The 27757-nt window shown below is 43.7% G+C and overlaps 1 protein-coding gene across 2 annotated transcripts in view; it reads left to right on the forward strand.

The window, feature by feature from the left end:
• The window catches only part of APP (amyloid beta precursor protein), a 147165-nt gene that overhangs the window by 47580 nt on the left and 71828 nt on the right, over nt 1-27757 (forward strand). Inside the window, exons 4-6 of one of the 2 annotated variants that reach the window (XM_026033656.1) lie at nt 1359-1552; nt 15341-15540; nt 24936-25103. In XM_026033656.1, coding sequence (XP_025889441.1) covers nt 1359-1552; nt 15341-15540; nt 24936-25103 — 562 coding nt within the window. The remainder of the gene's footprint in view (nt 1-1358; nt 1553-15340; nt 15541-24935; nt 25104-27757) is intronic. The other variant, XM_026033657.1, reaches the window with a different exon arrangement.

A 27757-nucleotide genomic window follows, 5' to 3' on the forward strand; every position in this document is an offset into this window, starting at 1 on the left:
TCTCTCTGTCTCTGTCTCTCTCTCTCTGTCTCTCTCTGTCTCTCTCTGTCTCTCTGTCTCTGTCTCTCTGTCTCTCTCTGTCTCTCTCTGTCTCTCTCTCTCTCTCTGTCTCTCTCTCTCTCTCTCTCTGTCTCTCTCTCTTTCTCTCTCTGTCTCTCTCTCTCTCTCTGTCTCTCTCTGTCTCTCTCCTTCCCCCCCCCCCCTTTTTTAGACTTGTATCCACTATTCTGAGGATGAGCTCAAGTTCTTCAGCGGCATGGGATAAAATAAGAAAGATCCAGTAGTTGTTATTTATATTAAAGGTCATTACATGCACACCCACCSTTACTTGCTACCTCCTCTAGCTTCCTCTCTAATCCTGCTCTGGAAATGTTCCCTGATAATGCCTGGGCTTTGCCTTTTTCATTATCCTTATGATGTCTGCCAGTGTGCCAAGCGCTCCAGAGACAAACATGCCTCTGAGGATGTGGCGTGTGAAGTTCAGCACAGAAGAAGGAGGGCTAATAAGGCATGAGACTAGACAAGGACAGCTTGCAGACAGAGAGTTTTTACAATTCATCAGTACTTTATTGATAATGGGAATAAATCTAATGCTATAATTGCTAATATATTTAAGGCATTTTCATCCTTGTAAAGAGAGATTGTAATAGGAAAAATAGAAATGAGCTTTGAGAAGATTTCTAGGTGTCATTTTATTTGGAACCTTTTAGTTTGTGTGTTGTCTCATCTCCTGGTTTTGAAATAGAAATTTACTTACCAATATTTTTACATTTATAATTGCTATTTGAATTGTACAGTTACCCTCAAAAGGAGGAAGAGCMCCTGAGGGCAGCAGTCCTGCGTGCAGGCAAATTCTCATCCGTGCAGACTTGAGACAGCCCAGAATGTTGCTGTTGCTGTTACTAGTAACATACCTATGACTTCAGTAGCCTCAATACCTCAGTAGGGCAAATGATGGTTCTGCCTCAGAGTCTTCTGTTGTATGAGGCAGAGCTGGTGCGATTTTTAGACAAGAGAATGCAGAGTTGTCGAGTATATGAGAGGAGACAAGTCCTTGCCTGTGGGAAAAGATTAAAGGACTGGAAGGAAGAACTCCTTGCCTGCCAGGGTCATGTATGAACCCATATAAAGTGAAGGACCTATGTAGGGGTAGGGAGCTACATACAGTGCAAGTAGTGAATGAACGTTTCAGCCACTGGAAATTGTGTTCAGTTAGTTAAAAATGGGGGACTGTGCACAAAACCCTCTCCAGCCGACCCTGGTTGTACACATCAGTTTAGATTTTGTCGGGGACCAAGAGGTCTCGTGGTCCTGAGGTTCCTCCCTGACTACATTTTTATTGTTTTCTGTTTCTGTAGTCCTGTAGTGAGAAGAGCATGAATCTGCACGACTACGGGATGCTGCTGCCCTGCGGCATTGACAAGTTTCGTGGTGTGGAGTTTGTTTGCTGCCCGTTAGCGGAGGAGAGCGACAATGTGGATTCAGCTGATGCCGAAGATGATGATTCAGAYGTGTGGTGGGGAGGAGCTGATGCAGACTATGCAGACGGAAGGTAAGAGTGGCTTTCCTCCCTTAATTTTCTTAAAGATGCTTAAAATCTGTCTGAAAAAAAGTACTGAAGAATGATTACTCCTTATCAGTGACCTTTCTGCTCTAAAAAACTGCAATATTGCAATAGTGGAAAGCTACAGTATGCTGGCTTTGAAATGTCCTTGTTTATGGTAGACATTAGCTGTGTACGCTTGTTATTGCAAGGCTGTTTTTCTGCCAGCCATTTCTAAATGTGGTCTGAAACGTGACTTTAGGAAAGCCAGCTAGTGTCTAGATGGTGGCGATGTTTTATTAATATACTTTACACATGCTACAGTTAGAGGGGAGTTTTGCAAGACAGCAGTAGGCAGAAAACAGCTTACACCATGTGTTACTTTTCAGTGTCCTTTATGTATATAGACTAATTTTAAGCCAAACTTGAGTTAAGACGGTGTTAAAGCAAAGAGGTCTGGTGCCATCAAGGCCTTTTCATACCAATTTCTTGAACGCATTAGGTGGGGTTGTGAGAGCACAGTCTCATGGCCTCACAACTGAATTTTAACCATTCTAAGAAGAATTGCTTCATAAAATGAAGATCTAGGTTCAAATTCTTTGTGCTGTTTACACTTTCATCACTGCATACTGTACTAAAAAGGTTAGAGAATGCAGGGCTGCTGCTTCTTAGGGGATGATACTGCCTTCCCCTCCCCCCCGCCTTTCTTTTTTGAATAATGTACGATGTTTTAAACTTGAGGCAGATTAGAAATGAACCATAGGACCAAGTGAAGTGAATAATGTGGAAAAGTTGATAGTTCTGGTGTGTGTAATTTTAGGCTCTATTAACAACCAAGATGGGGACAAGTTCTTGGAACACTGTCGAGATGGAGGGGCAGAGACTGACTTGATATAATTTGATGCAACATGATGACATTAAGAAAGTGAAAAATTAGAAGACATTTGACAATGGGCATCTAAATCTTTAATGATTTTAAAAAATAGAAAGTGTTGTAGGGAAGAGTTCTGTAGGAATAATATAATAAAGTAAATAAGCTAGAGACTGTCTCCTGTTGTAATTCCCAGTTCTCTCTCATAAGTAGAAGAATAAGTGGTCTTGATGTAAGAAACCTGCATCGGGCAATGTTGTGTCATCCACCTTGATGCACTTAGGGGTTTTTTTCTGGCTTGGACTTCCAAGAGTAGTCACAGTACTGCAACYTAGAACCCTTCACTGAGATTTGGAAACTAACCTATGGACTGTTGCAGTGTCACTTCTTTGTATTTGGTTTGAATAGTTTTTAAGAAAAAAATATTCCAAGAATAGGGAGTGAAACATGAGTGCAGACTTAGTGCTAATAGGGGAAAAAAAAGGCTTTTTTTTCCTTTTTTTTTCCTTTATGAGTTTTCCCTTTTCATATGTTGCTCAAAGACTTCTAAAATAAGAGCTTTGTAGTAGTGCATATGCAGTAGTTAAATTCTGCATATAAGATGGCTATCACATTTATTTCTGTGTTGTTTCACATTTGAGACTAAACGTTTATTTGTTTTACTGTTCTCATCCATTTTGTTCCTCATAAAGCAGTTTAATATTCAAATAGATGGTTCAAGAGTAGCTTCAGAAATGCATCCTGGCGGAGTGGGAACTGGATTGCATTTGAATCCATTTCTGAAGTTCCAAGCAAGTACAGATGTTTTTTCTTCCACAGAGGTGCCCACAAAGTGTGAAAGGGTCTTTTTGTGGGGCTCTTGTGCTCCAAGGACAGGTGGAGAGCCAAGCACTTCTAATTCTTTCACACTGACTCATTTCTATCTCTTGTTGCCTCTTCAGCTTCCCAGCAGTATTTAAACCATGTATACTGCAGCTAGAAATAATCTTGAAACTTAATAACATATATTTTTTAAAAAGTAGCCATTGCTCATGCAATGCTACTTGGTGGCAGTTCAATTTGTGTGTGTATCTACACACATATAAATACACACATACACTCATGCATATATGCATGTACATTTGTGTGTATATAAATATATTCATATGTGTCAGCCTTGAACTGTTTAAAAAGGAGGAAAGAGGAGAATGGAAGTGAGAAGTACAGTGATACTTTCTCAATGCTTAAAGCAATTCTGTTGGGGATGTTGACTTCAGTCTACTTTTTTTTTTTAAACCATAAGTGGATAATCTTATACTTGCAATGTTTATTTCATCTCAAAGCCTTCCAAAGAGTTTAAAATCCTTCTATGTATAGGCACATAAGTGGGACACACTATAAAAGGAAGGTGCTGGTAGCTCTTGCATTAATTAATTTCAATAAAAATAAATAGTTGAAATTAGTAGCTATGTTAATAACAGTTATTATTAATAGTAATAGTTATCAGTGGTTATTATTAATAGTTAATAATGAATAGTTAATTGAAATTAAATAATTTCAGTAAACAACTTTTCATTAGCTATGAACTCTCTGAAGCAAAATCTTCTGTCAGAAGCTGTGGTTTCTTGGTAAAGCCCTGTTTTTGGCAAATCAGCTGAATAARGTATTTGTGGAAAAGGATCTGCTCAGGGATCATTAGAGCTTTTACTTGAGTCGGGTSAAGCAAGTGCATTTTGTTCCTGTCTTCCAAAGGCAGCTTTCAAGACTGACTTTATAAGTGAAGACACTCGTGGTGTGGATTTCAAAGGCAGGGCATGCAGTCGTTCTTGGGCTGCTTTTGTGGCCACTGTTCCAGTACTGCACAATAATGCTGGCCGTGCAAAGGCAGCAAGATCAGAGGATGTGAGCTGGTCCTTTCGGAGAAGTACTTTATGCTATTACTTTATCTTTAGAAACCTTTACTTTATCTTTACTTTATCTTTAGTACTATTTAGTACTATTTTAGTGCTATTACTTTATCTTTAGGTGGGTGGGTTCCTATCTGTGCTTCCTTAGCAATCCTATTGCTGCAGTTAGTGTTGGTCACTGCTGCCAGYGCTGGCCTCGGAGCAAGAGCCCTGGGCAGCTGCTTCACCCCCTATTGCTCCAAGGCTTTAACTGAAAATGGGCAGCATGGCAGCCCTTGGCGAAAGCATCATYCCTGGTGGGCTCGTGGCGACTCCCACTCGCGGCCGCTGCCGAAGCCCGGGCAGCTGGGGAGGGAGGCAAGTGGGCAGGCGAGGCCGGTGGGCAGGCGAGGCCGGGCGGCACCTGCGGCTCCTGGGCAGAGCGTGCGAGTCCCGGGCGCTCCCTCTTGCCGGGACGGAGCGGGGCAGCGGCCCCGCTTCCCTGCGGGAGGGGGGCAGCGGCCCCGCTTCCCTGCGGGCCTCGTGGCGTTAGCTCTGCGCAGGCGGTCGGTGAAGCGCTCCCGACTGCTTCAAGAAGCTCATGGCAAAGTGACAGCGATGCGCTCGAGATAGCGGTGCCAGCCTGAAAAGCAAATGACTGTATCTGCGTTTCACAAAATTGCTTTGGTGACAGAACAGGAGCCARTAGATGTAGATGATGGGTTTTAAAATAACTTGGTAGCTCACACTGTTTGGATCCAGATTTGAATATGTCTGCTTTTATGGCGCTGAATGCTTAGAGGAATCCCTGCCATCGCTCACTCCTTTCGTACATGCCTTTCCCAGGCTGTCCCATGTTTTGGCTCCCAGCAGCCACCTCTGGAGCGGAGAGTTTTCCTGCATGCCATGGGGCGGGCGCCTTTGTGCGGTGGGTCCAGCTTGTGCTGGACATGGAGCTCCGAGCCCTGCGGGGCGAGAGCAGCTAGTGGGAGACRTGTCCCCCATGCTCATGCTGAAGTGTCATGTCCTGCCTGTCCCCACGTTGCCCCTAGCTCTGGCTAGGGGATCACGGGTGCCTTCAGATGCACCCTTCTTCATAGTTATCCTCATTTTAATTAAAAATTAAAATGAGAGCCACCTGAGGGATGTAGCTGCTGCCTTCCAGGGCAGCTGCAGAGCCAGCTCTCTAGCTGCAGGTCAGCCGGATAACCCACGGGGCCGGATTGCCCTTGAGACTCAGCCCAGCTCCGGGTTGAAAATTTCCAAATTTTCTTTATGTGTCTCTTAGTGCCTCTCCTCTGCACTAAGTAATCCACAGTAACACAGTCTGCTTTCTTCTCTCTGTTCGTCCTTTTTGCCTTAGTGGTAGGCACATTGGAAAGCTCTTCTTGATTGCTTTCTTCAATTCAGAAGTATTGTCAGAGCCTGCTATTTTTCCCTAGCGTGGGGGATTGTGGGGGGATTGTGCGTGTGGGGGATTGTGCAAACAGCATAATCCTGTGTGCCYGTTATGCTTCCAGATGAGATCCTGTGCTTCTGGATGTCAGTTTTGTTTTAACATTTGGGGGATGGGGGAATCACAGGCACCAGGCAGAGCTACTTTTTTGATTAATCGTTTTATAAAGATTCCTGCCCTTCTTTTTTTCAGTGCCTAGCTCTTTTTATGTCATCTTAAGTGGTAATAAGATGCCAACACATATTTTTCTTTACCTAATTTACTCACTTTATAAGTGCCGAGAAGTTAACCTCAGCATCAGTTCASTTATAATCAAAATTCCCTAGGATGTTGTCATTAAATCAGGGTGTCACAAGGTGTGTTTAAATTGGCCCTGGTCATACAGTGCCCTGGCTTAATGTAGCAACACACTAAACCCTCCTGGCATGTTGGACTCCTGCCTTGACATAAACTAGGCAGGCTAAATAGAGAGGTAATTTGGATGTCTGCCTGTGGCAAATATTTGTGAAAAGTTCTTAAGCCTAAATAGGGACACAGAGGAAGGAAACTCAGCAGGCCCAGAGACACAGCATCGCGAGCGGAGGGCGTCTCGTGGCTCCCCTCTGCACCAGGGGACTTGCAGGTGGTTGAAGGGTTTCATGGTAGATCTTAATTTGCTTTTCTTTGTTATTTTAACTAAGCCAGCATCAGTTTACAGACATAATATTGCTGTGTGCCTTTGTACCTGTTGCTGTGAATATCTCTTGCTGTTGCTACATTTCACATTTTTATGTGATTTGAGTTTCTCTCTCATGAAGGCAATGTTTTAGCACTGGGTAGTGCTCAGTAGGTTTTTAATAGTTATTTTGTCCTTTCTTATATGGAGTTTTTTAGAATTCAGAAGGCAGGGAAATGCAGGAGTGTTAATGACTGTAGAAAGACTGATCGGGTTGGATCTCTCAGAACGTGTAGAGTTAGAATGGAAGTGATGAAACAGCATATTGCTTTAAGAGGTAATTACAGCAGTGCTGAGCTGGCAAATCCAATCACCCTYGGGTATAAAGCATTAACTGAAGTGATGGACGAGCCTATGGGTAGAATGAATTAATCTAATTGAGGAAGGGATGAGTAGGAAATAGCCAAGCTCTCGTGCCCCCTTACGGAAGCAGTTTGCCAGCCATGCAGATTGCCAAGAGGACTGAAGTGAAGGGTGAGCCCTTTCTGTGCAGCTAAAGGCATAAAACTTGCACGTTTAATAGCTGGTTGATTTGCAGAGAAGAGCTACATTTTTATGACCTCAGAAAACTGAGCCATCAGCTGCAGAGCTTTCCTTAAGTAATAGGCAGAAATGGATGAGTAAAAATGTGAGGCCCTCACTTGCAAAGCCTGAAAAGTTAGAGGAGAAAGGTTCTCTATGTATGTTCATTGAGTCAGCAACTGAGAAAAAATTCCCTTCTGATAAATCTATTAGATGTTCTAAAAACTTACTATGAAATAAAAATATGTATTTTTCATTTTTATGTATGTTTGTATATGCATATGCCATCTGTGCCATTTATAAAGTATGGAAAAATTTGGAATGAAAAGCTGGGTTTTTCAGTGCCTCATGCTAMACCAGCATTACTGTGTGCCAGCAGATATGTGGATGAAGATCCATCCCTAAAGTTATTCCCATGGTTCCTGCTCTGTTTTACCTTTTGGTGATGAAGGTAACAGTTATTCTATGCTCTGTACTAGAAATAAGAGCTGGGGTGGTCTGTGGGAATTCAAGAAATCCCACGTTTCAGTGCAATAAAGCATTCTCTGTAGGAAATATTTTTTTGTTGTTACCTTCTAATAAATCTATGCACATTTAATAACTGAATACACGGATGAAACAGCAGATATTTTTTGTTGTTGCTTTTCAGAGCGAAAGCTTTTTCATGTTCTTGAATGCGACTGTGTTGGCTGCAATTTAGTAGTAATGTACTATTCCTTCCCATAGGTTCTCTCCTTCATTTACTGCTGAGGATGAAAAATGTGAAAAATGCTCAGGTGGCGATCTCAAGAAGAGAAGGTTAAAACAAGCAAATGGCAGTTTCTGATTTCTAATTGTAGAGCAGAGTTAGTTCTGCTCTGCCCTTTAGCCATCGTGTCAGGGAAGCAGCGTGGCCAGCGCCACAGAAAGGCCGGAGCGCCGCCTGGTCGGGAGCTCGCGCTGGCGGCCCCACGTGAGGTGCAGGAGAGCAGCGGGGCCGGCGAGCGGCGTGTCCGGCCTGCGGCAGCGGCGCTGGGCACACCGGGCCACCAAGGGGGAGCCGGGCTGTCCTGCTCGCGCTGAGCACGGGCCACCCCGCTCTGCCCTCTCCCGTCACCTCTGGTCTTAATGCACTTCTCATGGCAGAGGTTGGAACTCAATAATATTAAGGTCATTATTGGTGTCAGTGAGCCTTATGAAATCTGTGTGATCACGGATGTATTTACTTTTTTGAGCTTCTCCTAGCATAAAAAAACAGAGTAAGAGAGAATATGGGTTTAATTTGTTACTCTGCCCATCTCTGAAAAACAGAAAGTTTTTGTTGAATCCTACTTCAAAAGGAGAAAGTGAGGACAGCAGTAGCAGCAAAGGTTTTGTTTCACACGTTAAACTAGGTGGGTTTTGAAAGAGCATTCTTGCATATGAGGAATCTTACGAGGAAAGACTAAGTGAGCTGGGCCTGTTTAGCCTGGGGAAGAGAAGCTGAGAGGGGATCTGTTCAATATGTCCAAGTACCTGAGGGGAGAATGTAGGGAGGAAGGGGCCAAACTCTTCTCMGTGATGGCCAGTGACAGGACAAAGGGCARTGGRTACAAGCTGCAACAYAGGCAGTGCCATCTCCATGTGAGGAAGAACTTCTTCACTGTGAGGGTGACAGAGCCCTGGCACAGGCTGYCCAGGGARGYTGTGGAGTCTCCTTCTCTGGAGGTCTTCCAAACCCGCCTGGATGCCGCCCTGTGCCACATGCTCTGGGTSTCCCTGCWGGAGCAGGGAGATTGGACTAGATGATCTCTAGAGGTCCCTTCCAACCTCAACCATTCTGTAATGACAGTCATTCGCACCTTGTGCAAATGCCCTTCAAATGGTTCTGCACTTGTGTTGAAGCAGGTCAGCTGCAGAGAAATTGCTTGTGGTGTGATGTATGCTTGCTTATTAGAGGCAGAAAATTAGATTAAAAGATTTTAAATGTAACTCYTCACATTTTCTACCAAAACTAATGAAATCAAGCATTTTTTTTTCTGCTGTAAAGGTTTTAAAAATACAATAAAAGGAGAAGGAGGAATGGGAGAGTTGGAAGCASAATTTGGCTTCAATATGTGCTAAGAACACAGAATCAACCAATCGACCTTGAGCAAATTTGGTTTCTTGCCTGTTAGTTTGCTAAATTGTTCTTAATCAAAAGCTTGATAATGAGGTCCTCTCAAATGTGCTCGTGTTGTTGTGTGGATTCCAAGTGTGTGTCATTCCTGAGTAGTTTCCTTTGTCTTTCACAATTGCGCTGTGTTTTAAGGCATGAGCACTTAGTAGTGATTTGACATTCAGTCCTTCCCTTACCTATTTTCTCTTCCATGTTTAAATAACTTTGCTTTGGAGCTTCCCTGCGTGCTCTATATACTCAGGCAAAGTATCGCTAACCTTGTTGTGGAAGCGGAGCTAGACCCAGGTGGGCTCCTGTGCATGGACGCTCCATCCCATTGCACGTGGCCTGAGGTTCCTTGGCTGCTCCTGCACAAGGCCAAGCGCTTCCTCAGGCCGTGGGGGCGGTTTTGCTTCATGCCTGTCTGAAGCYGGGGCACCAGCGGGATGGCAGCACCCGCAGGTGCCTGGAAGGATGTCGTGGTGCTTAAGGCACCATGAGCTGGAGCAAACGCCCCTGGCTTTGCTGCCCGCACGCGGCCCCTCTCCTGCAAGCAGCTTTCCCGTAGCTGTTYGCTCAGTCTCACCGGCTGGTGAAATCCACACTCCAGATGGGATCTACTTGCAGTAAAGTATCATTGAAAAAGCATAACATGCGCTAATCTTTCCAGATCTTGACACATCTGCCTTTAACACCTTGTCATTTTTTTTCACCCAGTGATAGAGTGTATGTTTTTGTTTAAGTCGTTATTTGGCAAAGTCATAATTTAAGTGTATCAAAATGGATTGGAGTTTATTGCAGACAAACATAAGCCACTCTCTAAAGTCAGTAATTAGTGCCTAGGTATTTTATATCCTAAACTGAAAGTTTTTCCTTTTTTGTCTGAAGTTAACAGCTGCTGGCAGAAACCTTTTCTCAAAATGGATGTAGCTTGTGCCGGAGCCCCATGAGTTCTGAAACAGTTTCAGAAGGAAAACAAATCATTCTTTTAATTTGTATTCTGCCACAGTGTCTATTGTGGCTTTCTGGAATACTAAAAGGCAGCTTTCTTCCACTAGCATTTTCTTCATTTCTAGAACAGCAAGAGGTAGCGCAGCTCATTTTCCTTCACTTGCATTTACCTTTCCTTCAGTGCCATCTTCGTGAGGTAGCAGGACGATGCACAATTCTGTGGGAAGTAAATAAATAATAGATTGGGCTCATCTCTTACTCAAGTGATAAATTAAGAAAATTATTAGATATGCATAGCAGATTGATAGTTTAAACATGGCTGTGAATATGTGATGAAATAGATAGTGGAAGTGTACTGGATGTGTTTTTCAAAACAGAAGAGTGCTCATCAGAGACACGGTAGTTGGAGTGTTTTTATTTAACTCGGTTTTATGGAGCCAGTTACCTCCTTTGGCAGCCTGCAGCTCCTGCGGATCTGTGGCGCCAGGAAATGATGCTGAGCCTGCAGAGCCCCACGCTCCTGCCTGCACATATAGGACACGCAGGTGGTTTGTATTAGTGACCAGTGTCTCTCCTCGGCTGCTGGAGAGAGGCCTCATTTCCGTGACAGGGAGTTGGATTTTAATATCCAAGTTGGATCTTAATATCTGTTCAGCCTGGAGAAGAGGAGGCTGAGGGGGGACCTGATCAGCGTGTATAAATACCTCAAGGGAGGCAGTGAGGAGGAGGGGGGCGGCCTCTTTTCACTGGTGGACAGTGACAGGACTAGAGGAAATGGCTTCAAACTGAAGCATCGGAAGTTCCTCAGGAACTTAAGGAAGCATTTCTTCACTGTGAGGGTGACAAAGCACTGGAACAGGCTGCCCAGAGAGGTTGTGGAGTCTCCTTCTTYGGAGATCTTTAAAACCCGCTTGGATGCAGCCCTGTGCCACGTGCTCTAGGTGACCCTGCGTGAGCAGGGGGGTTGGACTCGATGACCTCTGAGGTCCCTTCCARCCTTCGGCATTCTATGATTCTGTGATCCCTCGTGTGGGAAGATTGAGGCTCCAAAGCCACGAAGCGCCTGCGGTTGGTGGGAATCGCYGCCCCATTCGCCAGGGACCTCCGGGTGAGCGATGCCAGCGTGCAATGTGAGGCCTCCAGAGACCTCCCTGGCTACGCTCGGGCCTAGCAATTTGCCTGCCTTGTTTACTGCTGTATCATTAAATTCAGCTGGTGATAACGTGGTTTTACCAGTACATGAGCTTGTCAGTGTATCAGGTAATTTTTTGAGCAGCCTTTGGAAAATCCTGTCACTAGCACTGCTAAGCGAAGGCAAACTGTCAACAATTCTGTGTAAATGAGATGCTGCAGCCTGTGCCGCTAATAAAGCCCTGTCTGGGGGAGTATCAGGGGAATAGAGAGAAAAAGCTGTCAAGGTATCACAGCTCTGAAAGCAACAAGAGCGAGCCAGACGCTCTTGCCAAGGAAGGCGAGTTGGAATAAAAGCAGGAGCGAGCGCACCCACTGAACTTACCCAGCAAACTCGCAGGCCTCTGAGCATGCACATTTGTTTTGCTGTGGAGATATTGAAAGCCGTGGGTTTGGGCTGAGTGCTGAGGTGGAAGGTGTGTGGAGCCGCTGGAGGCGGCGGCCAAAGGCAGCACTGGTGCAGGGCAAGGGGCAGCAGAGCAGTGAGYGCCACGTGGGCACGCGGGGGACTCTGCGCTCTGCGGCACAGGGGCCTTGTCCTGGTTTGCAGACTTGGTGCTCTCTTGCAAACCCTGAAATAAAACTTCATTCCTTTGCTGAGCTGGTCTCTTCTGGATCCTCTTTGAAGATGATCCAGGATGATAACAACAATTGAATCCAAAGAAACAAAACCGAGCATATTTTTCCATTTTCTCACAAGGCATGTTAGATTTTATGGTACTAAAAATATGTCAAGTCATTCCAGTGTCTTTGTTTGCCACAGAAGCACAATGAAATGTGACACTGTTTATGCTAAACTTGTGTCTTCAAGCACGATGCTCACACTTGCCTTACTAGCTGCAGATGTAGGGAGGAGCCCCCAGCCTCTCCCCTTTCCAGCAGCATCACAGCCTTGTGAGTAGTGGAGATTGGAGAGTTCCTTTGAAAGCCGGGGGTTAGTTACACCTCCCTCTACAATAAGAGATCAAAGAAAATGTTGATCGGGGGCACGACTTCTAAAGTGCAATTACAGGCATCTTAATTCTGTAGGAAAGTGGCAAACTGTTCCATTTAGGTGTCAAAATCTAAGGCAGAGATGCTTCTTGCTCATTTGTTCCTTTTCCTTGTACCTTGCAGTAAAACAAATCCTGTGAAGTACTGCCCCTGTGGTTGAGTCTTGCAGAATATATTACAACCAGAAATAAGATTTTTCCAGAAGTGATCAAAAAAGTAGAATATTCCAGGACAGTTTTTTTTGCAAGCTCTGCTGAATACTGTCAGGCTGCAACCCTGTAGCTCCTGTAGTCCTCCAATTTGTCCTGCTTTTTGACCTGCTCTGGGTCTATTTGATTAGCAAGCAGCAGCTCGAAAGGGAGGTGTGGGTGAGGGCCACCCATGCATTTGCTTCTGGGGATTTAGTTGAGAGCAAAACAACTCTGTGTGCTCCAAAGGCAGGCCTAGCAAACTGGTACATGGAGAAAATCCCAATGGGAGTCATTGAGCACAGCTCAAGTTGTTCACGCACTGATAAAGACCCCACTTCCCAGAGGCTGCATTGCTGCTGAATAGGTATGTCGATTGCCAAGTGCAAGTTCATTTTTAACTTTCTTACACATTTCAACATCAATGGTTGCAACTGCAGATAACAGCAGATAACTCCTAGGGGTTGATTATACCAAAATGTCCATATAAATAAAAATATAAATAAAAATGATTTGCTTCCCGCTGGTGATACTGAAACAAGTTCAGCCTCTGGGTTTTACTGCTCTAGAAGGGTGAACCTAGCTCAGCAATAGTTTCTCAAGAAAAGAAATACAGATTTAAAAGAGAATTTTGTTCTGCCATCCTGCCGCCTTCACATGCACACACAAGAAAAAATATAGGTTGCCTGCAAGTTAAAAATTTCCCAGCAGAGTGCTGTGGACTTGCATAGCCAAGTGAGTTGCTTTTATGTAGCTAAAAACAGATGGTTAGTGGATGCATGCATAAAATTATTTTTGAAATGGCTTTCCATGTGCATGTTATCTAATTGACTTTCCTTTGTTTCATTAGTTTGTTTTTGTCCTTTTCTTTCCCTTTTTTTTATTTTTAAACAAAAAGCTTTGAGCTTGCTACTGTCTGAGAGGAATGATTCATGTGAAAGGAAGAGGAAAAATGATTGCACTTAAAAAAAAAAGCGTTATGGGTTTTTTTTTTTTGTTTTTTGTTTTTTGTTTTTTTTTTTTTTTTTTTTGTTCCTGCATGTCTAGCATAGGTGGGAGCGAGATAGACAGGTAGAAAAGCTCTTTTAAATACTGAAAGCATATTATATCCAATGTTTTTGATCAAAAGCTGGATGTATTATACTCGGAATGGTTAAGGTAAGTGTCTGTAAACTGAYACTGTAGATTAATGGGTTTCCCTAGGGTGGAAGCCCATTAATATTGTAATCAGAAACATGCTGGGATTTAAAAGCCCACCTTGCTTTTGCAATTGAAAGGTGACGGTATACTGAGGTCAATTGTTTCATATGTATAAAAAGGTGAAATGCTAGACTAAAAATTCCAGAACATAAAAAATATACTATTTAGAAAGGAGCCACTGAAAATGAAGTAGAAAGTTTTGGATTTGCTATAAATAGAATACCAATGGAAAATGATACAGAGTGGATTTTTTTTCTGTTGTATGGATATTGAAAAAGGTCATCCTTTGATCAGACCATTTTGGCAAATGAATTATTACTGCAATCATTTTTATATATAAAACCTTCATGGGCTTTGCCTAATGGAAAGCTTAATTACTCCTCTCTCTTGTTTCTGGAGGCTACATACCTTGCAGGGGGGAGCGAACAGAGATTCATTATTGATTGTTTAGAGATTTATTTTTTTCCCAGTAGATTTAGGTATGTGGCATACAAGTTTTTTTTTATGTATATCATTGCCTAACATCACCTTAAAATCCCACTAACAAATATATTGTTCTCCTCTCTGCTCTGTCCTACTACAAGTTTGAAAGTAAACATACTGAAATGTTAGAGGCTGAACAACGGTTCAAGAAATAGCAAGGGGAGGGAGACAGGTTGTCTTGATGTGGGAGGCTGTTAAAGCATCCGCGATGCCATGGAAAAGATGAGGGACCTCTTGGGTGCGATGGTGATGGAGACTGTGCTGCTTGATCCCAGAAAATTCCTGACACACGAAGCCACCAGGTGAAAGCCTATGTGCAGCACTTCCTTCCATCATCAAAGACTGATTAAAGCTGGAAAGGTGTTTAAGCAGCTAGGGGAATAGTCATTTAAAGCGTTACGATGTATAGTAATATTTAGCCCAATTGTTTGGCTTTTCTTAATGTGGATAGGGTGCTYGTATTTACATTCTATACGTGATATTTTTRTACATGACAGCTTAATGGGACCAAAGGTTTTTACTTGTTTTTTTTTGGTGAACGTGCTGGTGCTCCCTGAGGTGGTGGTCTCGGCAGCATTGGCGTGCGGCCACCCCCTCTGGCCAGCCTGGTTGTCCCCAAAGAAGTCCTACACTGGAAATCTTTATTTTGGTCACGCTTTCCAGTACACTTTGTCCAAGCAGGCAGGTCGGCACAGTTCTTGTAAGGTGTCATTTCAGTGCAGGAAGCCGGGTGCTGCTTTGGCCGCAGGGCACAGGCTCCGGCGGGCGCTCTGGAAGGTTCCGGAAGGTTTGGCCTGAGCCGCCCCTGTGAGGGGGGCGGGTGGTCGCCATCATGGCGTCCCTCGCGGGGGTGCGCTGCGGCCCAGTAGCTCCCTGTTTGGAGCTAGTTTGGGCTGCTTTCAAAGTGAAAACTGTTTGTTTGGCAGCCTGAAGCAGCATACCCGGCGTGTTGCTCCRCTGTGAAAGTACAGCACTGCTGGTTGGGATCCCCATTTCCATCCCAGCATGAAAGGAGGAATTCTTGATAGCCGTTTTTCCGTCAGCCTTGATAATGTTGACTTTCAGAGTTTCTGGTTTACCCATCTTCGCTGGAACATCCCAGGGTCCCTGGTTCTCCACAACAGGGAGGGGAAGGAGAAGCAGGTGCTGCCTTCTGGTGCTCACGGGGTTTCTGAATAGAACGTTCTCACTTGCCACTTGAAGTTGTTGTGTGGCTGACAGGGGCATTCTCACTTTCTCCATTTAGTGACGATAAGGTAGCAGAAGAGCAGCAAGAGGAAGATGAGGAGCTCACAGTTGTGGAAGATGATGATGCTGATGATGACGACGATGACGGTGATGAAATTGAAGAAGAGACAGAGGAATACGAGGAGGCAACTGAAAGGACAACCAGTATCGCCACCACCACCACCACAACCACAGAATCCGTGGAAGAAGTTGTCAGAGGTAAACTTGCAAGCAGTGAGCGTGGGGCTGGAAAATCTAATCATTTTGCTCTCTATATTTGCCCTTTACAACAACAAAAATGTTCCAAACAGCAAAATACTCTATGGTGCAGCGTTGTTATGCTTTGGCTTCTAGGACTTGCAAATTGGCTCCTCCTTTTTCAATAACATTTTTTTGGAGGTCCATCTTCCTAGAAAGTCTGGGTATTGTATATTATTATTTTCATGGAAGTTGCTAGGGTCATGTCACAAAGTAGCAAATTTTTGAATGCTATTTTTTCTCTCTCTACAGTACATATTTGAATGAACTCTTCCTATATTTCAATTTTAATCAGAGCAATTCCATGTGATGGAAGTCTCTGTAAGATAGATAGATGTCTGCTGTGCTTACATCTCCACTCGTAATTTGGGAGATGATAGCAGAAAAAGCGACAAAGAGCTGCAGTTAAAATGCATGGGGTTGGGACTTACAGAAGGTAGATGCAAAACGGCACCGATTTGAAGTGCAGTGAGATAACGCTGACAGCACTGCCCTTGGCCTCTTTGGTCTTACCTCTAACCTTGAGGGCTGCTAGTGATGGAGCTGCCCTGCTTTGGTGAGTGAAGTTAGCTGTCCTTTCCTTCTGAACCTCCTTGTGGATGTCCACCAGAGCAGATGSTGATGGAGGGGGGTGAGGGTTATGTGTTTGAGAAAATCTTTGAAACAGCGTGAGTTTTTCATAAAGGATTTCTCTTCAGCTTGTGTGCAGATGCACTAATCAAATATAGTAATACTTCAATGAAATTATGTGCAAATGTTTCCATCTGAGGCTGGAGAGGCAGTTGTATGCATCTGCCTTATGTAACTCTGGGCGTTTCATTCAATTATTGGAGGGCCATTTTGGCAGCAGGGGGAATTATATTTAAATCTTTAAGCCAATTAAATGTATTACTATATGTGAGCTCTTACAGCCCAGGGCTGAAATGTCCTGTTCTCACAAGTAAATGAATATTTAAAAAAAAAAAAAAAAAACTTTAATGGGATTATGAATGAGTAGAAATGAGAACAAATTAGGTAGAATGAATTTCTTCACTGAGGTTGATATTTCAAAGAGGTTAAGATGCTTAACCATCAGGATATTCTTTTGTAATAATATGAATGTAGAGGCAAAGTGTGGAAGTCACCTTAAAAAAATAGTTYTAGAAGTATATATTTGCCAATTAAAAATGCAGACCTAGCGTCCTTGTTTTTCCAGAGTCCAAAAGTAACCACCTTTTGGTTAGCGTCTCTGAAATGTGTGGTAGAGACAAGGACAGGGCTGCAGGTGAGGTGAGGGCAGTGCAGTTGGGAGAGAGATTTTTCAGAGCAGTTGTGCCAGAGCTGCTCAGGCTCTGCGACTCCCCGCTGGCGTGCAGGGACCCCGCTGGCTTGCAGGCGTGCTGATACTGCTGCCTCGTGGGCAGTAACGATGCCTGACAGAGCCGCCCTGGGCACAAGGCTTGTTCACCTGCAAATGGAGAGACTTGTGAAGGATATGTAGCTTTGGCCCTTGCTTCTCCTTCCCATGTTGCACTTGAGAGAAAGCTGCCCCCAGGGCTCCCTAATCCTCCTGATACTGCCAGCAGATCTGGGATAGAAAGCATCTGCTGTGAATTTGCTGTTGCAAACAGAAGAAGAGTTTTCCTTTTTCCCTATACATGAAAAGGGCAGAGGTGTCTTGCAGGCCATTTAGGTCCAAGTGGTCTGTGCTCTGAAAACAGCTTGGAGGCCCTTCCAAATTGGTTTCCATGTCAGATCTTCCTTCTAGTGGGTTTGAGCAACTGTTCAGGCCTAAAAGTTGCTTTTCCCAGGTGTTAGTCCATGCAGGTGAGAAAATATATCCAAGAATACTCCCCATGGGCACTTCACAGCCCATTTTTTTGCTCTACTTCCTGAGGCTGTGTCTGTGTCACAGCACTGAAGAGCACAGGAATTAGCTTTGTCCAGTTTTGAAGTTATTGCTTTTTCTGTGTGAAATCATCACGGGCTGGTGCTCTTCTAAAACCATAAATTAAGATCTATTTGTGGGCTGGTACCAAGCCTTTTCTCCCACAGATCAATGCAGTGATTACCATCATCCATAAATATGCATAAATGTTATACTTTAGAGACACTTGAGCTATTGTAGAATCAATTTGTCGGGCAGCCTTATTTTCATGCATCTTTTAATGAATTGTGATCAAAATGGCAATTGTAGAACTACTTGTTTTCACTGGAAATAAGTCTGCAATTACAGTCTTGCCTAGAGAATGACAGATGCCATTGACAGGAAAATAGTCTTTTCATTCATTTTCTGTAGCAACCATATTTTTATAAGCCATAATGTTTATTCAAAAAAATGAGGGAAAGGGATGACTTTATTTATATCCCCTTTCCTAGCACCACAGTTGCCAATAGTCCCTTTACTGCCTTTGATGAGGGTTCATCTCTACTGTTGGGTTTTAGGTGGAGCAGGGCAACAGGTGGAGTTTAGCTTTTCAGATGCACTGTTGCTGGGCTTCAAATATTAAATCTACTTCACTGTGGGACTGAGGCCTCTGGGATGCGAAGAGTGAATTTATTTCAAGTCTGAGTTTTCACCTGCAGCCCCTGGGAGATGTTATTGCTGAATTTGTGCTGACCAAAGTGCGACTAGTTATGTGGAGGGACGCGGAAGCACTGTGCCTCTCGGAGACTGTTTGGAGCGAGGGGGTGGCTTTGGTGGCCGGTACAAGCAGCAGGGCAGCTTGAGCCCTCCGCRATGCGGATGCTGCAGAGCTGCTGCCGAGGCCTCGCGGCTCCAGGTGCCCCTCGCAGTGCGTGGCCCRCGTGGAAACGGGGCCCATGCGGAAATGGGGCCGGCGCAGCGTGCGTAGCTGCTCGTGGCTTTGTTTCCACTCCCGCCCTGCTCTGCGGGGGGTGAGAAAAAGCAGTCCCTTCTAGTTTGCAGCAAAGAGCAAGCAGCTTGAGCTTAATGCCTCCTGTCAACATGGGCAGCCGACAGGGCTCGTTCAGAGGAAAGCAACGGGGTCGGTGCAGCCGCGTGGCGAAAACGCTTGGCAGCTTTGCASATACCTGCCAGCAGATGTGAGAGATCCAGCAGAAGGTTGCCCTGCCTCGTCTGGCATGTAATGCTGCCCTGTAGCGATTGGGTTTGCTTTATCTTATTCAGCTGGATTGCTTTAAACATTCAGGAACAAACTTAAGCAGAGCTGCTCGACATGACATTTTAACTGTGCTTGCAATCTGGAGTTACAGGGGAAGGCACCATATGCTGCTTTCCTAGCAAGAGAGGAGGAGTCTGATGTTGGCGTGCAGGCAGCTCTTGGCCTTGCTCATCTAGGATCCATTTTTGCTGCACGTTTATGTGTTTAAGAGTCTTCACATTCACTCAGTATCACTTACTAYCTATTCTAAGACAAGGCAGCTTATCGCTGAAATTTCTAGTCACATCAGTTCTAAATTTGGGGATAAAACTAATCCTATATTAATCCTATACTCTAGATCAGCTATGCTTATTTTCACCCTCAGTTATTCTTTCCTATTTTCTTCTATGAAAGGTTGCTATCTTTTTTCAAAAGTAGTTCTTTTTTTTTCTGATTTGCCTTAAGGCTATGAATTATGCTTTATTTTGAAAACGATAATGCTACATTGCGTATTAAGAAAATCTGCACAATTCCAAAAGAATAGTGTCCATTATAGTAACAACTTTCATTTAAAATTATAATCTAGCATGAACAAGAGCTAATAAAAATAAAGTAGTTGTTTTGGATTAAAATAACTGATGGCATTTAATTGGACRGTATAATTTTAAACACATCTATTGCCCCATAATACTTCAAAATATATTGCAATTAGAATTTTTTTTTGATATTTAGTAATATTGCTTGATAAGAAAGGAATGTATTATTTATATTTTAGGACAAGGGCAGAYATACTGAAAAATACAGTAAATCTTTCGTTTTACTGAAGATTGGAGAGTGGAGAATGGTTTAATTTGAAATATATCCTGTCAGAAGAAATCTMCTGGTAACCTGTTCCCCTAAGAAAATGGACATTTTATTGTATAGAAGCAGCCATTAACTGGGTGTTTTGCTTTGTTGTGTGCAGTTTGTGCAATCATGTGCCACCTTGCCTGGACACAGTCCCTGGATTTGCACTCCTGAAAGGCACTTCCCGCCTCATCGGCGCATTCAGTGTGCCTCGCTTTGCCAGTGTAATCACGGTGGTACACGAAAGCAACCTCTGGCAAAACACACAAATCCATGATATTTTATGGACCTGTCCCTAAAATAAAGCTGGGAGGTCTGTTTATCTCCACCAGTGATAACTGCTTTTCATCTAGGCTTTTTGCACAAGTAAATAGGGAGTGTGGTTTTACGCATAGACACTAGCCAAGTGTGCTGTCAGATTTTATTTTTTTACTTTGTTTTCCAAATATCCGCTCTCCAGTAGATTAAGAAAAAAACATTAGAGAAGTTCAATCTTAATAGTTTAGAGTAGAAATTACAATTTTAAGCTATTTAACTGTTTTAGATGTTCTTTAGTCTGTCATTTAGAAGCTTTTTTCTTTTAAGTTTCTGTATAGAAAGTATTCAGCAATAGCGTAGCCAAGGCACCGACTTTAATCTCAGACCATGTGCCGGCACCACAGCTGTCTCTGCCGAGTTCCAAACTTCTTAAAATTAGCTTTTGTCTTTGAATACTCAAATTAAAACCTGGCTACTTCTTCTCACCATATATTCAGAATGAAAAATTTCCATGTTTCGGTCATTGATTTATTGAGAAAAACAGTATCCTGCTTTTTTTTTTTTTTTTTGAACAATAGTGTAAGAATAAAAAAAAGTACGTGTACTCTTTAATTTGTCCTAAGCAACCCTAGTTGGTCAACACCAAGCTGAAAAATGGAGGATGGTAGAGGTCCCTGTGTAGTTAGTAGGCAGCGGGTAGTTCCTAAAAGCTCAGAAGCTCAAACTACCCCACTACTTGCAGCATTRTGTACCAAGGGCCGGGTGCTTGAGAGGTTGGTGCCTCTGTCCTCTCAATTACTGTGCTCTGCAGTGAGGTGTGAATGAAGAGACAGGAAATTGTGGCCCCAGTTCCTGCAGCAGCTGAGTGCCCTGCTTGCCTGGGCCCTGCACAAGGGTGATAGAAATCAGCTTCTGTCTGCTGTGAGCTTGAACAGGGTAGTGAATTGGATCACGCTGTGTCCACATGCTTTATATTAAATATGTTTTCCATACTTGTTTTGAAGTGACATGCTTGGAAGAGAGGGAGTGAAGGGACAGATGTGAAACGGCTATGTTGAAGGGGATAGGYGTGAAACCTCTGTGTGGCTTTACCCAGTGCCATTTGTGCGGGTGACCTCAGGGATGTTGTTCAGCTTTGCTGGAAAAAGGGCCATGGCTACATTGCTGGGCTGCTGTTGAGGAATGTTTCCAAGGTTTGGCAATAACTGTGGGCTTCTCAGTTGGAGGAGACTGCAAAGTTGAAGGCTTGACAGGTAGAGATACGTTATAGCCTSCAATACCGTGGCTGCATTACAGAGTGCTTGGAAGACAACCTGCTGGCCTCTTCCTTCTGTAACRTTGAGGTGAAGTGGTTTTTTCAGAGATGTAAACTAAATAAAGGTACCAGCTCCCAGGAGGAATCTTGAGTTGGTTGTCTACCGCYTCCTGCTGGTCCTTGGGTTCTTCTGTTACCTCTTCACATTTAATTTCTGGCTTGAGGCTTGGAACAGCCTTCAAATTAACTTAGTTCTCATGGTCATATAAAAAAGCTCCAATCTCAAAGAAAATATTAGTGCTTGCATGGCATGGCAGAAGTATGTTATCAAAAAATATATTTTTTCCCATTAGAAATTTAAATTTATTTCAGATTCCTCAATTGAAAATGTTGGTATTCACAGAGGCAACGTTAGCCCTATGCAAGTGGTGAAAAAATGCATGAAATGCAGATTTTGAAATAAAACAATTATAATTTTGTTTTGATTTAAAATGAGTTTTCTCCAAGGAACAGAAGGAAACAATTTACATTGTAATGGAAAGTTTTAAAATGTGATTCAGAACTGTATTTTTACATTTCCCCATGTAAAAACTGTTCATCAAAGCTAACATCAAAATGTTTGCATATAGGTTTTATCCAACTCCCCCAACAAGTGGCTAGTTATGGCTATTTCCTAGATGCTAAAGTCTGTACTTTTCAGAGGAAAAATAACACCATCATTCCCTGTGTTTAGGGTGACTAATTTATTTTTAGTCTGTAAYTTTAAATACTAATTAAAAGGCAAATCAAAACATGAGCCACGGGAATGTCCCTCCAGGAGTGATCTACTCACTTCCTTGTGCCAAGGCAAGAGGTCAGAAGAAGTTTGTAATGAGGAAATGTGATTTATACCTTCTTAATTAACTCAAAAATACTTTGTCAAAACCAAGGTTTTAGAGAGGAGAAGATATTAGCAAATATAATTTTTCGTTTAGGGCACAGAGAAAATTTTACTATTTTATTTAATTTACTTCTTCAAGGATTGTTTGAAAGCCAGAAATATCTGGAAGGTTTGATTTTAGACCAGTTAGGAACAAGAACTGTGGCAAAGTCTCATCCTTTTTACTTGTACCTAATTCCGTGGAGCCCAAATGCTCATCTTTGGTGGGGGAGAGCAAGCAAGTTGCTGATGCARAGCAAAAGTCCCTCTTACTCCTCTGCTTGGTACAGACTTTAGAACAGGGAAAAATTAACTACATAGTGGCAAAAAATATAAGTTATCTTTTATTCGGCAACTAGTTTAATAACAAAGAGAGCTTTTAATTTCTCAAACATTTAGCCATGTGTGCTGCCTGCAGCTATTTTTTTTGAAATACCATAGCCCCCGCGTCTCAGGCATAGCTTGCTGCACTCAGTAGCCGTGGAAGGCGTTAGTATTTGTGTGGCCCAGGGAAACCTGGAGAAGTTGCCACCTCAGCAGGTCTGTTACCAACCTCTCCCCTCAGGCAGTTCCACTGAGGTTTAAACGTTGTAGCTTTGTGATCTGGACACTGAGGTTGGGTGCTGTGAGGGAGCCTGACAGGGCGGCAGAGGTGGTGACCAGCAGTGGTGACATTGCAGAGTGGTGGCCACCACATGCTCCCAGGCTTGGGCCACCAGGACCCATGCAGTAATTAGGCACAGGAAGGTGCCCGTTTCTGTTGGCCCCGAGACAGTTTTCCTCGTCTGGAGCAATGAGGTGGGCTGCGTGGGAAGGACGGGCCCTGCAGCCACCCCGGCTCCTGGCGGGGACCGGGCAGGGCCGCGGCYGCAGCGTGCGGATCCCGTGGCCGGCCCCGAGCCGCTCTTGCCACTGAGCTCCGCGCTCCCGAGCGCGTCCCCACGCGCTCCCTGAGGTGTGGGAGTGAGTTTGGCTCCCAAAAGGCTGATTCCTTGCCACGCTGACATCAGTTATTCAACGGGCAGTTGCCATCATTTTTGCATATTACTTGCACAGGCAGAAAAGCTGACTGAATCTGTGAGCCTTTCTCATGCCGTAAAAATCACACTGCAAGCAGTAATAWACCAGGCTTAATAGGAAAACTGGAATTTCAAGGGAAACCCAGAAGACGCTTCCTGCGTAGATTGAAGAGGTCAGCATTAACTARTTTTAAAAGAAAGACTGAGTTGTTGAAACCTTTCTGTGTTGAAATGATGTTTCTTGTTGGCAGAAACTCCCCTCTCTACCTTTCTCTTTACTGCCGTCAGTCAGTCCTGGTTCAGCTGTAATTGGGAGGCAGCCCCTCCAGAGCTGGGCAGAATCGGCTCTGTGTGAAGCCCAGGACTCCGTAATTGCCTGGCAAGGCTGGATTTTATTTTAAAATAAATCAGAAGAGTCGGGCTACCGAATGTGGTATGTGATTAATTATGGAGTAATATACAATTAATTGTATTTGATGTTTTGTACGATTAAATACTCTTGTTCTGTTTCTTAAAGTAACAAGCAGGTAGATGCAGAACTGAAACATTTGGAGTACACCCTTGATGACTGAATACATGGTTCTGTTTCTCTCAGACCAAAACTGATTTTTAACACTTACACATGCTACCTGTGAGCCTGATAAATACATGTATAAAATTGTATTTATTGTTTTACAGGTTTAAGCAAATATGGGTGCATGTTGAATAATGATGACAAGCTAATGCAATATGTATTTAGTAAAGAGCAGTGCTCCCAGGGAGAGTGAAGTTATCTATTATTTATCAAGACAGTCTCAGAAAAGCTCATTTTTTTCCTAGCCAGAACCTTGGAGATGATGAGTGTGCAGGGGATTTTCAATGCTAATGCACTGGCACTTCTTTATACCTTTCGACCCTTAGGAGTCTGCCTCCCACAAAGCTGAAATTTGTGCTGTAAATTTAGAAGCCTCTGGTGAACATACCGGTTTGTTGCAGATGCTGTCTGGGGGATGAAAGCAAACAAAGAATATATTAGTACCTAGCATTACCTAGCTTTGCAAATGGCACATAGCGTGTGGGGCAGGTAAAATTTGTTTTTCTTTTTCTTTTTTTTTTTTTTCTGTTTGGAACATTATTTGTAAAGGGTTATATATTTACATGTATAATTGGCTGAATTCCAAATTGCAGGCAGAATTCACTTTCTCTTCACTTAATGTGTGCAGTTTGTTTTTTCCCCTCAGGTTTTCATGAGTTGCAGGATATGGGCAAAGACTGTGACAGCTCCCAGTGAAAACAGATCTAGACAGATTTTTTTTTTCTCCTTCTCTCCCCCATACATAATCGCTGGGGATGAGAAAAATCTATGGCACTAGTTTGAGATAGATGTATAGATAGATATTTACATACACATGTGTGTGTATCTCTATACCTCAGACCGTGGATTATAAACCGTGCAGTGGCTATACATAAATAGGTATAAGAGTTTGTTTTCCCATGCAAGTTGTAAATGGTCTTTTTTAATAAGTAAGGGAATCTCAGTTTGGGTGGGCATGGGGATGTATATAACCAGGAAAAAGGACATCTTCTGCTGTCAGATATAGTCCATAAAGACTCAAGATAAAGATTTTAACTTAATGGTCCTCTTGGGCAGCAGTAACCATCATGTTATYGTCCACGTGCCCTGCCAGTAGTGCAGCCACGGTGCCAATGTGGCCTCAGCGACACTGATATAAAAACGTCGCTGCTGCTGTGGCTTAGGGGTGGAGAGACTTCATCCTGGCGTGGCTGCCCCCGTGCTGGCTCTCATTTCAGCGTGATGGTTCTGGGGCAAAATCGCTCCGTGTCCGCGGGCAGAGYCGCTGCCAGCGTGGGCAGGGCGAGCGCGGGAGGTCTCGGCGGAGCCCTGGGCGCTGCCTGGTGCGCGGGACGGGGCTCTCGCGCGGCGCTCAGCGCGCTTCCCGCTCTCCCGCACGCAGAGGTGTGCTCGGAGCAGGCCGAGACGGGCCCGTGCCGCGCCATGATCTCCCGCTGGTACTTTGACGCGAGCGAAGGCAAGTGCGCGCCCTTCTTTTACGGCGGCTGCGGCGGCAACCGGAACAACTTTGACTCGGAGCAGTACTGCATGGCCGTCTGCGGCAGCGTCAGTAAGTGCAGCCCTCGCGCCGCGGCCTCTGCTGCCACTAACCCCTTCCCGCGGTGCCTTCCCGCGGCCTCCTCCTCCCTCCTCCGCCTCAGCCGCTCCTTTGCTCTCTCTAACCCAGCCTGGTAGCGGGGACCTCCTCACGCTCTAGATGGGGTTTTGCAGAGCGCTTGAGGCCTCCTTAGACGAGGCCTTCACTCTTCCTTTGTCCTAAAACCTCTGTAGAAGTGTACTGACTTGCCGTGTCTGTCTCTGTGCATGTACAATATGGGTACAGGGCAAAGATTGAATTTTGGGAAAGCCTCAGGTAAGTTTAAAAATAGCTCATAGTCTGTAGAGTGTATTTTCACTTYTCATTCTTTCTTTTTTTAATCAATATACTCCGATGTCATAACATCAACATATTTATTTACAGACATAGAAGAAGTGTGTGTGATTTTTTTTTTTTCTTTTTTTCTTTTCTGAGTTTTGTTTGAGTATTTTTCAAGGAAGATGGAGTGATTGCCTCTTGACTTCTAGGTTTCCTTATGGACCATGATGCACATGAATGTGATGACCTCCTGCCTGTTTTGTTTAACATTTCATGTACTTCCTAACATGCCATCTGCCTTGTCTTCTCATATTTTTGGGAGAGTTGTGACTTACAACTAAAGCATTAGAGAACATATATACACACACACACACACACACACACACACACACACACACATATATATATATATAAATATATATATATATATATATATAAAAAATCACTGCTCTGTCCACTCAGACAAACAGAGCAGAATAGAAGGTTGCATGTTAGGACAACATTTATTTTTAAAATTTTCAAATTGTGTCCAGGAAGATTTGGAATAAGTAGTAAGCTTAAAAATTCATGTGAATACTTGCAGAACCACAGCAAGGCATGGTACTTGTATCGTGAAGTAGAGAGCTGGCCCATGTGTTCCTGAAGTGAGAGCAAGGGCAGCGGTGGAGGCAGGATTGCTGCTGTGGTGCTCCAGCTTGCCTCCCTCTCCGTGCCTGTGCGAGCTCTTCCTGGCGAGGCTCCCTGGAGGGATGTGGAAAGGGGACCTCAAAAAGAGCAAGGAAGGTATCACATGGGCAGCGATCTTTGTAATCCCCACTGAAACTTAATTTAGGCAGTAAGGATAAAGAGTAAAATTTTAAAGAAGAAAGTTTTATGCATCAAAAATGCAGGATTTGTGATATTGAGGAATGGCTGGCATGTAGATATGGAACAAGGAGAGGAAAGGAAAGGAAAGCAAAGCTAYGTTGAAGGTAGCTGCGTCATGCGGATTAGAGGCATATAAAAAATTCTGCAGTGAGAAAGATGCTGAACTTTTGGCCTACAAAAGCCCTTTGATGTCTTGTGCGTGTAATTTCAGGTACCTGAGGTTTTTATTTTCTGTTTTTTCTTTACTGGTGTGGACAACAGAATTTGTAACAGCTAATGACCTTTGTGAGTCCTGCAGAGACACCATGCTTAAATGGCAATTAGAGTGAAGAGAAGATGATGGTCATCAAAACTGCTTAGAGAGAATGGCTGAGAAACTAACCTTCTGCTGCCTTGCTGGTAGAAATAGCCCTAGTTAGCAAGGGAATAAAAGTAATTGGATTTACTTGTATAGAATTCAGGATGCTTCGGGGCTGGCTTGGCCTGTAAAGGGCAAAGGAAAGCCACCCACCACTGAGGACTCTCTGATGTCTGCTACAACAGTCCCAGAGTTCCTCTGCCCAGAAGTGCCTAAAAAAAAAAAAAAAAAGCTTCATTTATCTACCATATATTTAATGTTCAACAACAAAAGGTTGAATGAAAAATAGCTATTAGTCTTTTGTGTTGTACATTTGAATTTTATGAATTATTATTTCCTTTGTCAGACTCGCTGCAAAATTTACACTGCCTCTGTGAAGGCTGGACAGCTGTATAAATAAGGAGTTGTCTTGTATTTTGACTCTTATAAGATTGAAGCAGCTTTGTTAGACTACCAGTTTTTACAGATTTGTTTTGGCTTCTGCCCTTCAAGCTGAGCCATATGGATGCATTTTTGTGCCCAAATTCTGTAGTAGGGTTCAGCACAGAAACAAAGCTCACCCTCTCCACCCTCTCTAGTGTATCTTGCAAGCAGAGCTGCAGTTATTGAGCCAGCACTTCAAATCTGAGACTTTTATTTCTGGCTTGTGTAATACTATGAAGCTGGTACCTAAAGGGAGAGRTGTTGCTGATGGCAGGAACAGTCAAGTCACATAGACTTCATGCGAATTACATAGTACAACTTGGAGGGATGAGATCCTGACTTGTCGCATTGATAATACAATGATACTGCCTTCCGTATGCAGGGTGCATGTGAAGACGTGACGCAGGCTGGTTGTGCCAGTAAGCAACAGTATTTATACTTGGGAGGAAGATCAGAAGGACTCTACTCTGACCCACTTCCTAGCAATCAAGTCATCTTATTGCAAGAAACATCCTGTTACAAGGGGTGACCTTGGCCGTGATCWTGAAAAGAGTGTTATCACAGAATGGTTAAGGTTGGAAGGGGCCTCTAGGTATCATCTAGACCAACCCCCCTGCTCCTGCAGGGACACSYAGAGCATGTGGCACAGGGCRGCATCCAGGCRGGTTTGGAAGACCTCCAGAGAAGGAGACTCCACAGC

Source organism: Nothoprocta perdicaria, unplaced genomic scaffold (genome assembly GCF_003342845.1).
Source record: "Nothoprocta perdicaria isolate Ctin4 unplaced genomic scaffold, notPer1 scaffold_130, whole genome shotgun sequence".
Classification (NCBI taxonomy): domain Eukaryota; kingdom Metazoa; phylum Chordata; class Aves; order Tinamiformes; family Tinamidae; genus Nothoprocta; species Nothoprocta perdicaria.